Source organism: Canis lupus, chromosome 15 (assembly GCF_003254725.2).
Source record: "Canis lupus dingo isolate Sandy chromosome 15, ASM325472v2, whole genome shotgun sequence".
Classification (NCBI taxonomy): Eukaryota; Metazoa; Chordata; class Mammalia; order Carnivora; family Canidae; genus Canis; species Canis lupus.
Genome location: NC_064257.1, coordinates 8,747,645 through 8,759,372, shown reverse-complemented (window position 1 = coordinate 8,759,372; position 11,728 = coordinate 8,747,645). Strand labels below are relative to the sequence as shown.

Here is an 11,728-nt window from a genome sequence, read left to right as displayed (position 1 = left end):
AGCTTCGGTTCTCTCATCTATGCAAGCAGGTATATTAGTAGCACCTTCCTTGTAGAGTTTGGGGGGGATTAAATTACTTAGTCCAGCCAAGTACCTAGAACAGTGTTGGCATGTGGAAAGCACTATGTACTAGCCATCATCATCATCATCATCAACATCATCATCATCATCATCTTTATTGTTAAGGAATCTTAGGGCAGGATAGCTGACTCCTGGCTCTTCTCTCATCTTAACTTTGGGAATGGCTTTAGGCTTTGCCTTGGGAGTGCAAGGCAAGGATTGAGGAGACTCTGTGGCCATCAAAAGCAGCTCTCAGCATTTCTGACCATGATACGACCTGCTGCTGGATTTGGCAACAGTGAAATGGCCACTCTTAGATATTTGTGCAAGGTGCTTGAGCCAGCCAAGGGCACATGGTGGCATGGCAAGGCAGGAGTGGCCTAGAAGTGGCCTAGGCTGGAAGTCGAGAGACCTTGGTTCTGGTCCTCATTTGTTGTCCTCTGTGTGTGTGTGTGCACATGTGTGTGCATATGTATACATGTTTGTGTATGCACATGTGCATATGTGTCTTGTGTGTGTGTCTTTTATTTTCAGCACTCTGAACCCAGCACCTTTGTCTACTTACTGTACATCCAGTGGCATCTATTCTGTGCCAGGACTCTCATGGGTTCCCAGAAAAAAGGCGAAATTGGCCACAGCTGCTGCCCTCAAGGAGATCGCATGGAGGGAGGGCAAGGAGAGTACACGCAAGGGCAGTAGGCCCCATGGTGGCCCCTCGTGCACTTTGAACAAGGGAAAAGTGATGTCTGAGCTGAATCATCAAACATGACTCAAAGTTTCCAGGTGAGACAAGGTCAGAAGACATTATGTTCAGAGTACAACCTGTTTCAAAACAGAGAGAGCCTAGCACAGTTCAGGGACAGCAAGTTGTCTGCTGGAGAGAGTGTGGGCTCCGTGTGTACGTGTGGGGCAGAACTGGGTGACAGGACGTGGAGTCATTGATGTTCTGTATGACCTTTCCCGGGACAGATCCTGTCTCTCTTCTTAGTATCCCCATCAGTACATTTCAATTTTCCTCTGAACTTTCTGTGCTGAGCGGTCTCAGGGAAGAATCCAGTACTGCCTGTGCTTTAGGCTGCTCATGTCTGATGGGAGACATAATCTATAAATTCTAAAAACTTGGGATGCCTGGGTGGCTCAGCGGTTGGGCATCTGCCTTCGGCTTGGGGCGTGATCCTGGGGTCCTGGGATCGAGTCCTGCGTCGGGCTCCCTGCATGGAGCCTGCTTCTGCCTCTGCCTGTGTCTCTGCCTCTGTGTGTGTGTGTCTGTTGTGAATAAATAAAATCTTAAACAAAAATGCTTGATTGGTCATCAGTGGCCTAAAGCAGTGTTCTCAAACTTCAGACTAAACATCAGAATCAGATGGAGGGCTTGTTAAAATGCAGATTCTGGGCCCATCTCTTTCCCACCTCTTGCTACCTCAGAGTGTCTGAATCTGTGGGTCTGGAGTAAGTCCCCACAATTTTAACCTGCATCCAGGTGATGCTGATGCTGCTGGTCTGGGCTCACCTTTTTGAGCATGATTGGCCAGGAAGAACAAAGAGGACTGGGCTGGAGAGATGAAGAGGCACCTCACACTGAGCAGCTTCCCTGAAGGTGGAGTAGAACTTGCCAGCAGGAGCCCCGGGTGGATGGGGCAGGGATAGGTGGAAAAGGATCGCTGACCTGTCACCTCAGGCCCCCCGAAAGCTCTTCCCATCCCCTCAAGTTTCAGGTTCTCCCATTTGCATTCAATCAACCCTGGGAGCTGGCTCTCTCCCCTGGGGTTGGCTTGTCTGAGTCTGGGCTCAGAAGACAACTGCTCACCCGGTGCAGTGGGAACAGTGGGAGCAGTGGGAGCCGCCTCCCGGGGCGGTGGGGAGGGGGGGGGCTGACGCAGAAACAGCCTGTGCTCACCCTGCCCTCAAGCGCACATCCACCAGCAATTATCTCTCGGAAATTGCTTTCCGGTTATGTTCACAACATGTGCGCCTGCCTGGCTGAGAGCAAACACTCAGAAGGCACAGGGTGGGAGGGGACTCGCGGGGGGCGGGGGGGGGGGGTGCCCAGATGGAGGGACGTCCAAGTCTGAATCTTCAGCCAAGAATTGGGGAACTGCTGAATCTTAGATCTTGAAAATACTAGAACCTTGCACTCACCCTTGTCACACTCCTGCCAGTCGGTTTTCCAGCCTCTCCAACATTCTCATTTATTTATTCCTTCAACATTGACTGCCAGTGATTCTCTGCCAGGATCCACATCTGGCATCTACAGGAGATGCCTTCCGGGAAACTTCTGGGAGGAAGTGATGTCCTAGTCTTGAGGAACCCACTGACAGGTGAAAAGGGGTTCGTGATGGAAGATGCAGAACAGCAGTTAAGGCACAGGGACTAGCATACATGAAGGCCTGAGCCCGGAGAGAGCAGATGGTGATTCAAGGGACAATAAGCAGTTCAGTTTGAGTGGATGGACACTAGAGTCACGGTGGGGTGGTAAAGATGAAGCTGGAGGGATATGTGAGCCAAGTCCTGAAGGCTTCGCCATATTAAGGGTCTCACACTTTATCCTGAGGGCAACGGAAGTGACTGGAAAGGGTTTAGCATGGGAAGGGACTCAGAACCTTATGCAGTAGCTTGCTTTCATGTTCTTCATGACACTCGAGTAAAATACGTTCCCCAGGAGCTCTGCTCTGGGGGGTCTATTCAACACCTGCTCCTTAAGTTCTTGAAACCTCAGAAGTGTGCAGGGCAGTGATGGCTCATCTGTCCACAAGAAATAGCTCAGGCCCTGGATTCTTATTAGGAGGAGGAGGCCATTCCACTGTCATTTAAGACTCTGCTCTTCTTGGCCTGGGCCCGGTTAGCTCAGGGGCCAGAGCCTGGTACAACCAAGGCCCAGGCCCTAGACCAGACCTAGAAGGGTGCTATGACTTGCTCTGTCCCAGAGACCTGGGAAGCTCCCATGTGCACAGCACTGACAAGGGTATGAATGGTTCCTTGCATGCCTTCTCCATACCTCACAGGGTCAAAGCCACCCGGAGTGGATGGTCCCCTCAGGGAGTGTTGACTGGGGTCATCCTATGGGCCCAGCACTGTGACAAGCCCTTTAGGGGAGAAGATGCAGCTCTGTCCTTGGGGACTTACCACTAGGGATGAAAAGTAGGTTTGACCCATAAACCCCCTAGGGGAGCAGTCAGAGAATTCAAAACCAAGTGCCAAGCTGTGGGCACTCTAAGCCATTAGAGTTGCAGAGAGTTTAACAGAAGAAAAGAAATAGCCTCGGAAGCCTTTATGGAAGAAGTCAGGGTTGAATTTGACCTTGATGGATCATGGCAGTATTTGAAGAGTTTCAATGAGGTAGAGAAAGTGTTCTATAATGTCAACTTTATATTTAAAGAGAATACTACTGGGGCACCCGGGTGGCTCAATGGTTGAGCGTCTGCCTTTGGCTCAGGTCGTGATCCCAGGGTCCCACATCAGGCTCCCCACAAGGAGCCTGCTTCTCTCTCTGCCTGTGTCTCTGTCTCTCTGTGTGTCTCTCATGAATACATAAATAAAATCTTTACAAAATAAATAAATAAAGAGATACTACTTGTGGCTCCGAGGCCTTTGGACAAAGAGATCATTCACCAGCCCTACTCCAGCCATAGTCATTCAACAAACATACACTTAATATCCTTTGTGTGCCAAACCTTGTTCTGAGCATGAGGAACAAAGTAATGAGTCAGTCAAAATTCCTATCCTTGGGAGCTCTCAGGTTGTTGGGGAAAACCAGTTATTTAAAGGGACAGTTACAGTACAGTGCAGAGAGTGCTTTGTTCATTTGTTGATTGGAAGATGGTTATGCTAACCTTACGCGTGGTGTTACATTGGTGCAATGTAACTTTGCCACCCCTCAGCCAAGTGATGGGATGTATTTTCCCATCCTTTGTTTCTACCCTAACTTTGTGATTTGCTTTGAAAAATAGCAAGTGGCAGAAGTGATGTTGTGCCACGTTTGAGCCTAGACTTCAGGAGACTTTGCAGCTTCCTCTCTCACCTTCTTGAATGCAATGTCACTATGGTCTGAAAGAGCTCATGCAGGAGAGCCCTAAGCCTGGGCTAGCCCGCTGGAAGCCGGGACTATGTAGAAACACCATGAGCTCTCCATGGAGGCCCTCTAAACCAACCAGCTGCCAGCTGAACCACTAGAGGAGTGGAACTACATGTGTAACCCTGCATGAGATCAACAGAAGAATCACTAGCTAAACCCAAAGTGCCAATCCACAGAATCATGAGCAAATAAATGGTTATTGTTTTAAGCCAAATATTTTGGGGTAGTTTGTTACATAGCAAAAGATTACTGACACTTTGTAAGTGACACGCTCATTTTTATGTGAGTTCTTTTCACTTATTTTGTTACACTTGTGAACAGATGTACGTGTCTTCTCCATTTGTCTATGAGCTCCTCCTTAGAGGAAGGAAACTGTGCTAAATATCTTGTTTGCCACTCCAGATACACTCTCTCCTTCTTCACCTTGCTCTGTACCTTGAGAGGGTTACACAGGGGCTTCCTTGCCTTCTAGAATCTGGTAGGGTCTGGCCAACTGGAGTCCCAGCAGAGTACATATTCTCCTAGCTTCCTCCCTGAAGGTTCACCACCAGGTACATCTTTGGACCAAGGGATATGATTCCCGTCAGGTTTTACAATGGCTTTCTTTATCCAGATTCTAGTAAGTCCTCCGTCCCTTGCCCCTTTAGGCCTACGGGTACTAATTAGTGCTCTAACATGACTTGCCCTGGAGGATTTCCTTACTCCTTGTCCCTATATTAAATAATCCCTTTATTAAACTCTTCTCAAATTACCCAGTTTGAGAATGTCATCTATTTCTTTCTGACATCCTGAATGATAGTGTCTCATTCCTTATTCTACCCTCAGCTGCAACCTAGCTTACAGTATATGCTCAATAGCTGTCATTTGGTGGAGGAATGAAAATTCCAAGGAAACTGCTGTTAAAGTTATACTTTGATCAGAAAGACTAGGGTCTGGATCCTGACCCTGTGGCTTCCTAGCTGGTTGGCCTAAGGCAAATTTCTTCACTTCTCCAGAAGAGTCTCAAGTTTCTTTAGGTGTTAAATTTGGATAACAAATACCAACACTCCAGGATTGTTGCTCAGGTTATAGGTAGTTTGTAAAATGTCTGGCTCACAGTAAATGATAAATATGACTTTGGTGAGGAGGTAGGAAGGATTTCATAGCTATTTTCCCATTTCATTCTCTTGTGTGAAGATCTCTCTCTCTCTCTCTCTCTCTCTCTATCTATCTATCTAATCTCCCTGGGCAAACTAAGACCAGGGAAGGAAAATAACCTGTGGAAGGCCACACATTGAGCTGGAATTTGAATCCAGGTTTCTGACTCTTGGTTCACTGTTCTTTTTTTGCCACACCAGGTGAGGGGTGAGCAAGAGGCTTGGCCTTAACACACCTCTCCAATAAGCCAACAAGGAAAGAAAAATAAATAAATAAAGTGAGACCTTCTAGGAGAAGGAAGCAGGGGTTACCTCTTCTTCGAAAGAACTTTTGATTTTTTCCAAGAAAAGGTCTTAGCCCTGCCTACCTCACTGCCCAGCAGGAATCTTGAGAATGAAATCCTCCTCCTGGAGACAGGATGAGGAAAGTCATGCTTGGCTGAGAAGCCTCAGGACATGAAAGCAGTGGATTTTCTTGGGTGGCTCCAGGCACTGGAGTCTTCTCCAACATCTGTCCCTTTTGGGCACCCCCTTCCCTTGCTCCAGGCTTTCTCCTCCTTCGAGGCTTCCAGAACACTGTAGTCCTCAATGGCTGAGGCTTTCTCGGAGCTATCACAGTATCTGCCACATAATAGGTACTCTTCAAACCTGTGGAACCAAAGAATGAATGTGTCCTTCTGCATGAACCTCGCCCACGGATACCAACGTCCTCCCTGTGCCTCCCCATTCCTTGCGGTGGGGGACCCAGAGACCAGCAGACAAAGCCCACCCCTCCCACGGTGCTCGTCCGGGGATTCGCCAGCCCGCGTGCGCTCGCGGGGCCCAGGAAGCGCCGTTGGGACCCCAGGGGCCCCCGGAGACCCAGGCCTTTCAACCGCCGCGTGGTGCAAGCGGGGAGACCCAGGCGCAGAGAAACCGCGCGGCGGGACTGCGCCCGGCGGTGCCGTGGGTCCGGACGGGCGGATGCCCCGGCCTGGGCCTCGGCGCTTCGGGGGCGGCATCTGGAGCCCGGCCCTGCCGGCGGGGCAGCTTCCGTGCGGGCACCTGCGTCCTGCGAACCTGCAGCCCGCGCTTCCCACGCCGCGTGCCCGCCTGCTCCCCGCCCCCCACGGCGGCCGCCCTCTCCCCAACTTCCCAGGACGCGGCGCTGCCCCACCCCGCCAGCCTCGGGCCCCGAGAAGGGCAGGCACCTGCCTCAGGCTGCCCCAGGGGTCGGGGTACAGCTGCGAGCCCCCCCCGCCCCCCGCACCAGCCCGGAGAAGGGCAGGCACCTGCCGCAGGCCGCCCCAGGGGTCGGGGTACAGCTGAGCCCCCCCCCCTCCCTTCCGCGCGGCCCAGGAGGCGGGCTGTGCCCCATCTCTCCTTTCCGCAGTTCTGGGATTTTGACTTTTTGTTCCAAGAAACTCAGAGCAAGTCCTGACTAGACCCGGAGTGACTCCGGGTTCTGTCCTTACGTCCTTCGTGAACTGAAATAGGGCTGGAGGAGGTGCGGATGCAGCAAAGATCACCGCCCGCAGAGCGCTGCAACTCCCCAGAACGCATTAAGAAAAACGGTGTAAGATCATGCAGAATTCACACAACAAACATCTGAGAATTTGGACACATTATGCCAAGCAGTTAAAAGTGTGTCTGTAACCCTGAAACACAAGACACATGGAAAATGTGTTGGCACGTGGAAAATAGAATTTATCCTGCAAAGCTGGATTCCGGTCGCAACCTGCTCATCTGGATCTTGCGCACAGGACTCAGCCTCAAAGTCCAACACCACCCCTTCCGTGTGACAGCTGTGCAGATGTGAAAGTACTTTGGAAGTTGTGATAAGCTCAACAGATGTTATATCTTGTTATTAAATGAAGGCTGGAGAAGGATCGCCTACATTTTTTTCCCAAGGCCCTCTGATTGTTAGATCCTGAAGTTATCTATGATTAACATGTGTTAGGCTAAAGGTCTAGATTCTAGAATCCTAAACCTGATTCTAATCACAAAACCCAGTGAGTCTGACATACTCTGATTTCATGCAAGTGTGAAGGCAAGGTCTGAAGGCCAGGCAGGATGAAGACCCAGGTCAGCCGTCTAGGCCTCTGGTGGGGAGCAGTCGGCCCTGCTGTCTGGGCTCACCCATGGAATCAGCCTAATTCCCATCAGACCTGTCTTCAGCTCCTCACCCTTCCTCCAGCCAGCTTTCCCTGAGGCCTCATCACCTGTATTATCCATATTCATCACACACAGTCTCCCATTAGGCCCAATTAAATCACTTTGGCAACACTGCAGGAATCAAAACCTCCCTCAATTAGTAGGCCCAGCAGAGGAGGCCCCAATTTAGGATGACTCCACCTGTCGCCCCCCACCCCATACTCCGAGCACCCTCCCCCTATTCCCCCTCACCCATTAGCATAGGGTAAGTAGGTAAGTAGCTGCAGGAGCATTCCTTTCTGCAGGTTCTGGTACATCGTGTTCCTCCCTGATGGCCTCACAGGCAGCTGCTGACTCACCCCAGGTCGCTAACGCACCAGGTATCCACGTATTTAGATGGGGCTGCTTCACCAGCTGTAGCAGCACGGGCAAATGTGAGCTTCTATGTGTGGACACCACCCACACACCAGCCCTGGGCCTTGAGACCTGGCTCCCAGGCCACTACAGATAATGGGGTTACACTGAGCTAACACCTTCCTCTCTATTTAAAGAAAACGTTTTGGCCCCGTGAGCCTCCCAGCATATTCAGAACCTTCTGAACCAATGTGTCAACAGTAAATTGTTTGAAAATGATGCATTGTGATGTAAAGTGATATCTAAATACCATAAACCCCTACGACGTTCATGGGCAGCCCCATACCAGCACCACTGCCTAGCTGTGCGACCTTAGGCAGGTCATTTTACTTTTCTAAACCATAGTTTCTTTCTTTTTAAAGATTTTATTTATTTGAGAAACAGAAATAGCAAAAGAGACTGTGGGGTAGGGGAGCAGGGAGAGGCAGAGAGAGAAGCAGGGAGCCCGATGCAGGGCTGGCCTGATCCCAGGACCCTGAGATCATGACCTGAGCTGACAGCAGATGCTTAACTAAGCCGCCCAGGCGCTCTTGAACTTCGGTTTCTGTGCGCGTGCATGCGTGTGTGTGTGTGTGTGGGGGGGGGTGCGTGCGTGTGTGTGTGTGTGTGTGTGTGTGTGTGTGTGTGGTTTTTGAGTGCTTAGAGCATGCCGGGCACCATGTCTGGCATGTTACATGGCTTACCTTATATCAGTCAGGATTCTCGGTTGCAAATAATTGAAACCACCCATCCCTGGCAAAACAAAGCAAAAAGAAGCTTTACTGGAAGGCTGCTGGATGGCTCACTGAAATGATGAGGAGATGAGGGAGCCAGACAGAAATCAGGGGTAGCTGGACACAGCCGAAGCCGTCCACCCTCCACAGGAGCTGTCTGGTTAGGACAGGCCCCACTTGACACCGCACAGCCACTGCTGCTCACTACTATGCTGCTGGGCTCTGGTCCCACAGCCTCCTGACGCCATCTCATCCTCACCCACCTGCCTAACTCCTGCTGGACTTAAGGCCCAGGTGGGGGTGTAGATGTGGCTCTGCCCAGACCCACAGGGGTCAGGGGGAGAGTTGCTGCCCCCTTCAGCTTCCATACAGCTTGGAATTCCTCCAGGTAGGCAACGTACCTGGGTGCTGAGCAGCCATGCGCAGTCAATATCCACTAAAGTCTTTAGCAACCTTGAGTTGGGGAATATTGTATTTTACGCATGAAGAGATCGTGTCTCTGAAGGGTTTACTTGCTGGTCACCTGGCAGGTAAGTGGGGACACCTACACACACCTACAGGAATGGAAGGAACAAATGCATGTAGGTAGCCAGCAAATATCAATTCCCTTTCCCCCGATAACAGCTTTTGTTGGGAATGTGTGCTCAGCCATGGGGAAGGCTTTCAAAGACTTGTTCACATTCCCTGGGACTCTGGGCCTGGCCCCTAACTTCCTGGCAATACCTACACCTGTCATTTATACCAAGAGACTGACTCCTGCGCAGACAGATGGCTTCACCATCATCATCGTGATGCCTTTGGCTCCAGCCTCACAAAACCTGTGTGCCAGGTGTGACTTCAGGTTACCAAATAAGCACACAGAGGCTCAGAGAGGTTAGGGCTCTTTCAAGCTCAAAAGCAAGTCGGAGCCCAAGTCCTGGCCGGGCCTCCTGTTTCCCAGGTGTGCCGGGCCCATGGCCTCTCTTTCGAAGGAGCGGGCTGAGAGCAGGGCGTCCGGGATTCAGCACGCGCGTGGACGCCGAGGCAGACAGAAGCCTCTGAGTCTTCGCGTCTTTTCTCCTTTTGCCGGGAAAGCCAAGGCCTGGGAGCCAAAGCCTGCTCGAGCTCACGCGGCCCGGCGGGGGCCTCCACGCAGAGCCACGCTGCACCCCGTGCCCTGCCTCGGCCAGAGAGGGCTGCCCACACCGCCATGGAGCTCATTTGAAACTTGGAGTAGTTACGGGGGACAGAAGGGGGTAAATAGCTCCCTCAGCCGTTGGGCCGAGAGCCTGGCTTAGGTGTGGGCCCAGAAGGAAGGACACGGCAGCAGGATGGCTGAGAGGTAGGAGGCTTTGAGCCTCCAGAAAATTCTGTTCTCTCATAATCAGAAAATGTCTCCAAACTTTATTTTTTTTATTTTTTATTTTTATTTATGATAGTCACAGAGAGAGAGAGAGAGAGAGGCAGAGACACAGGCAGAGGGAGAAGCAGGCTCCATGCACCGGGAGCCCGACGTGGGACTCGATCCCGGGTCTCCAGGATCGCGCCCTGGGCCAAAGGCAGGCGCCAAACCGCTGCGCCACCCAGGGATCCCCTGTCTCCAAACTTTAGAAGCCAATTAACTCATCCTGGTTGGAACGGACTGATACAGACTTAAATTTGTGGCTTATTAGAATAGTTGGGAGGAGGGAATCTGAAGGCAATTAGATCAAACTCATGTGGCCCAAAGAACTGGACAGTCTGTGATCATTAGTGCCTTCATCTGAGGCCCACATGCAGACACTGGGGAGTTTCCATGTGCCTTGGCCCTTGCAGCAGCCTTCTCACCATGCAGATGCCCCCTCCTACCCCTCCTGACTCCTCTCAGAGTCAGCTCAGATAGCACTCCTCTAGGAAAATTTTTTTTATTGTTACATTAGGTTGGGACCTACTCTGGTCTCCCACAGCCCCTATGGCTTTCCTATATATGTCATATCAGCCACCACACTGGGTTGTCATTATCTATGCACCTGTCTCCTTCATTACAGACTGTTAACTCCAGGGTATGGAAAAGTCTGCTGTAGACAGGCCCTAGCAAATGTTAGCTAATTGAGTGGATGGATGGAGAAAAGGAGGAGAGGACACCCAGGAGCCCAGGCCTTATCCCAATTCCTCCTCTTTTCCCATTCTAAACTCCGGGCTGAGGAACATTAGTCTCTGTCCCATCCTAATTCCTGGATTTGGCCTTTGGATCCAGTTTCTTTGATAATGAAGCCTCAACTCTCTCCCAACTAACTCTGACCTGGCTGCCCCTGCTCCTGACCAACTACAAGGATCCTGAGTTGCCTTCAATCTAACGTCTCCAGAAAGTGAACTTCAGTCCTTAGAGCACCATCAGCAGACAGCTTTCTGGCCAGCAGCTTAGCCAGGCTACAGTAATCACAGACTGGCATGCCCTCTGGGTGGGCCCTGACTGAGGCACTGAGGACACAGAAGTGAATAAGTCTACAGAGACCTTCAATGCACATCTTCAATGTGCGAGGTATTTGAGACATATCTCAAAGGAAAGTGGACAAATGCAGAAAGAAAAATGCATCTCAGCGTGAAGTTGACAAAAGCCCATGAGCCAGCCAGGTGCCCATAAATGAGAAGCTCTAGCAGCCAATGGGTCTTTCCTGAGCCGTTGGAGGGCACTAAGCTAGGGCGGATGGGAGTTAGAGTCTGAATCAGAGGCCTAACATGGAGGTAAAACTAAGCAAGGAGAATGCTAGGACATGTGGAAGGAGGTGTTTTAGGGACCCAGTTACATCAATATTCCAGAACATACTAACATTCTAACACACTAACGTCCAGCACACAGCATTCTGTTGCCTTGCCATTTCATTATGGGTGACATTCCAGCCCTGCAACATTCCTCTCTGCCATTCATTCCAACAGTCTGCCCCACCAACATTCCTCCTTGCTACCACGCCAACATTTTAAAATACCAGCACTACGATTTGAACCCCCAACCTTCCAATTTCCTTCTACTAAAAGCATTTATTTGTTTCTTGGTTCACTTCTACAAATGGCTCTTAATATTTGGGAGAACACAAACTCTCTTAATAAAGTATTAAAATTTGTGGCTCCTTCTTCCCCAGGAAAAAAATATTTCTATATACACATAAATTTTACATATCATTTCAGATTTTCAGTGACCCTCAGCAGGGTTCATGAACTCTAAGGTAAGAACTGTTTAATTC

General features: G+C 50.5%; 1 protein-coding gene across 1 annotated transcript in view; it reads right to left on the bottom strand.

The window, feature by feature from the left end:
- The window catches only part of LOC118350846 (uncharacterized), a 57,626-nt gene extending 48,845 nt beyond the window's left edge, over nucleotides 1–8,781 (bottom strand). The window contains exons 1-3 of the mRNA XM_035699386.2: nucleotides 8,578–8,781; nucleotides 7,761–7,902; nucleotides 5,637–5,916 (exon numbers count right to left, since the gene is read on the bottom strand). Coding sequence (XP_035555279.2) covers nucleotides 5,637–5,916; nucleotides 7,761–7,902; nucleotides 8,578–8,781 — 626 coding nt within the window. The remainder of the gene's footprint in view (nucleotides 1–5,636; nucleotides 5,917–7,760; nucleotides 7,903–8,577) is intronic.
- Nucleotides 8,782–11,728: the final 2,947 nt, after the last annotated feature.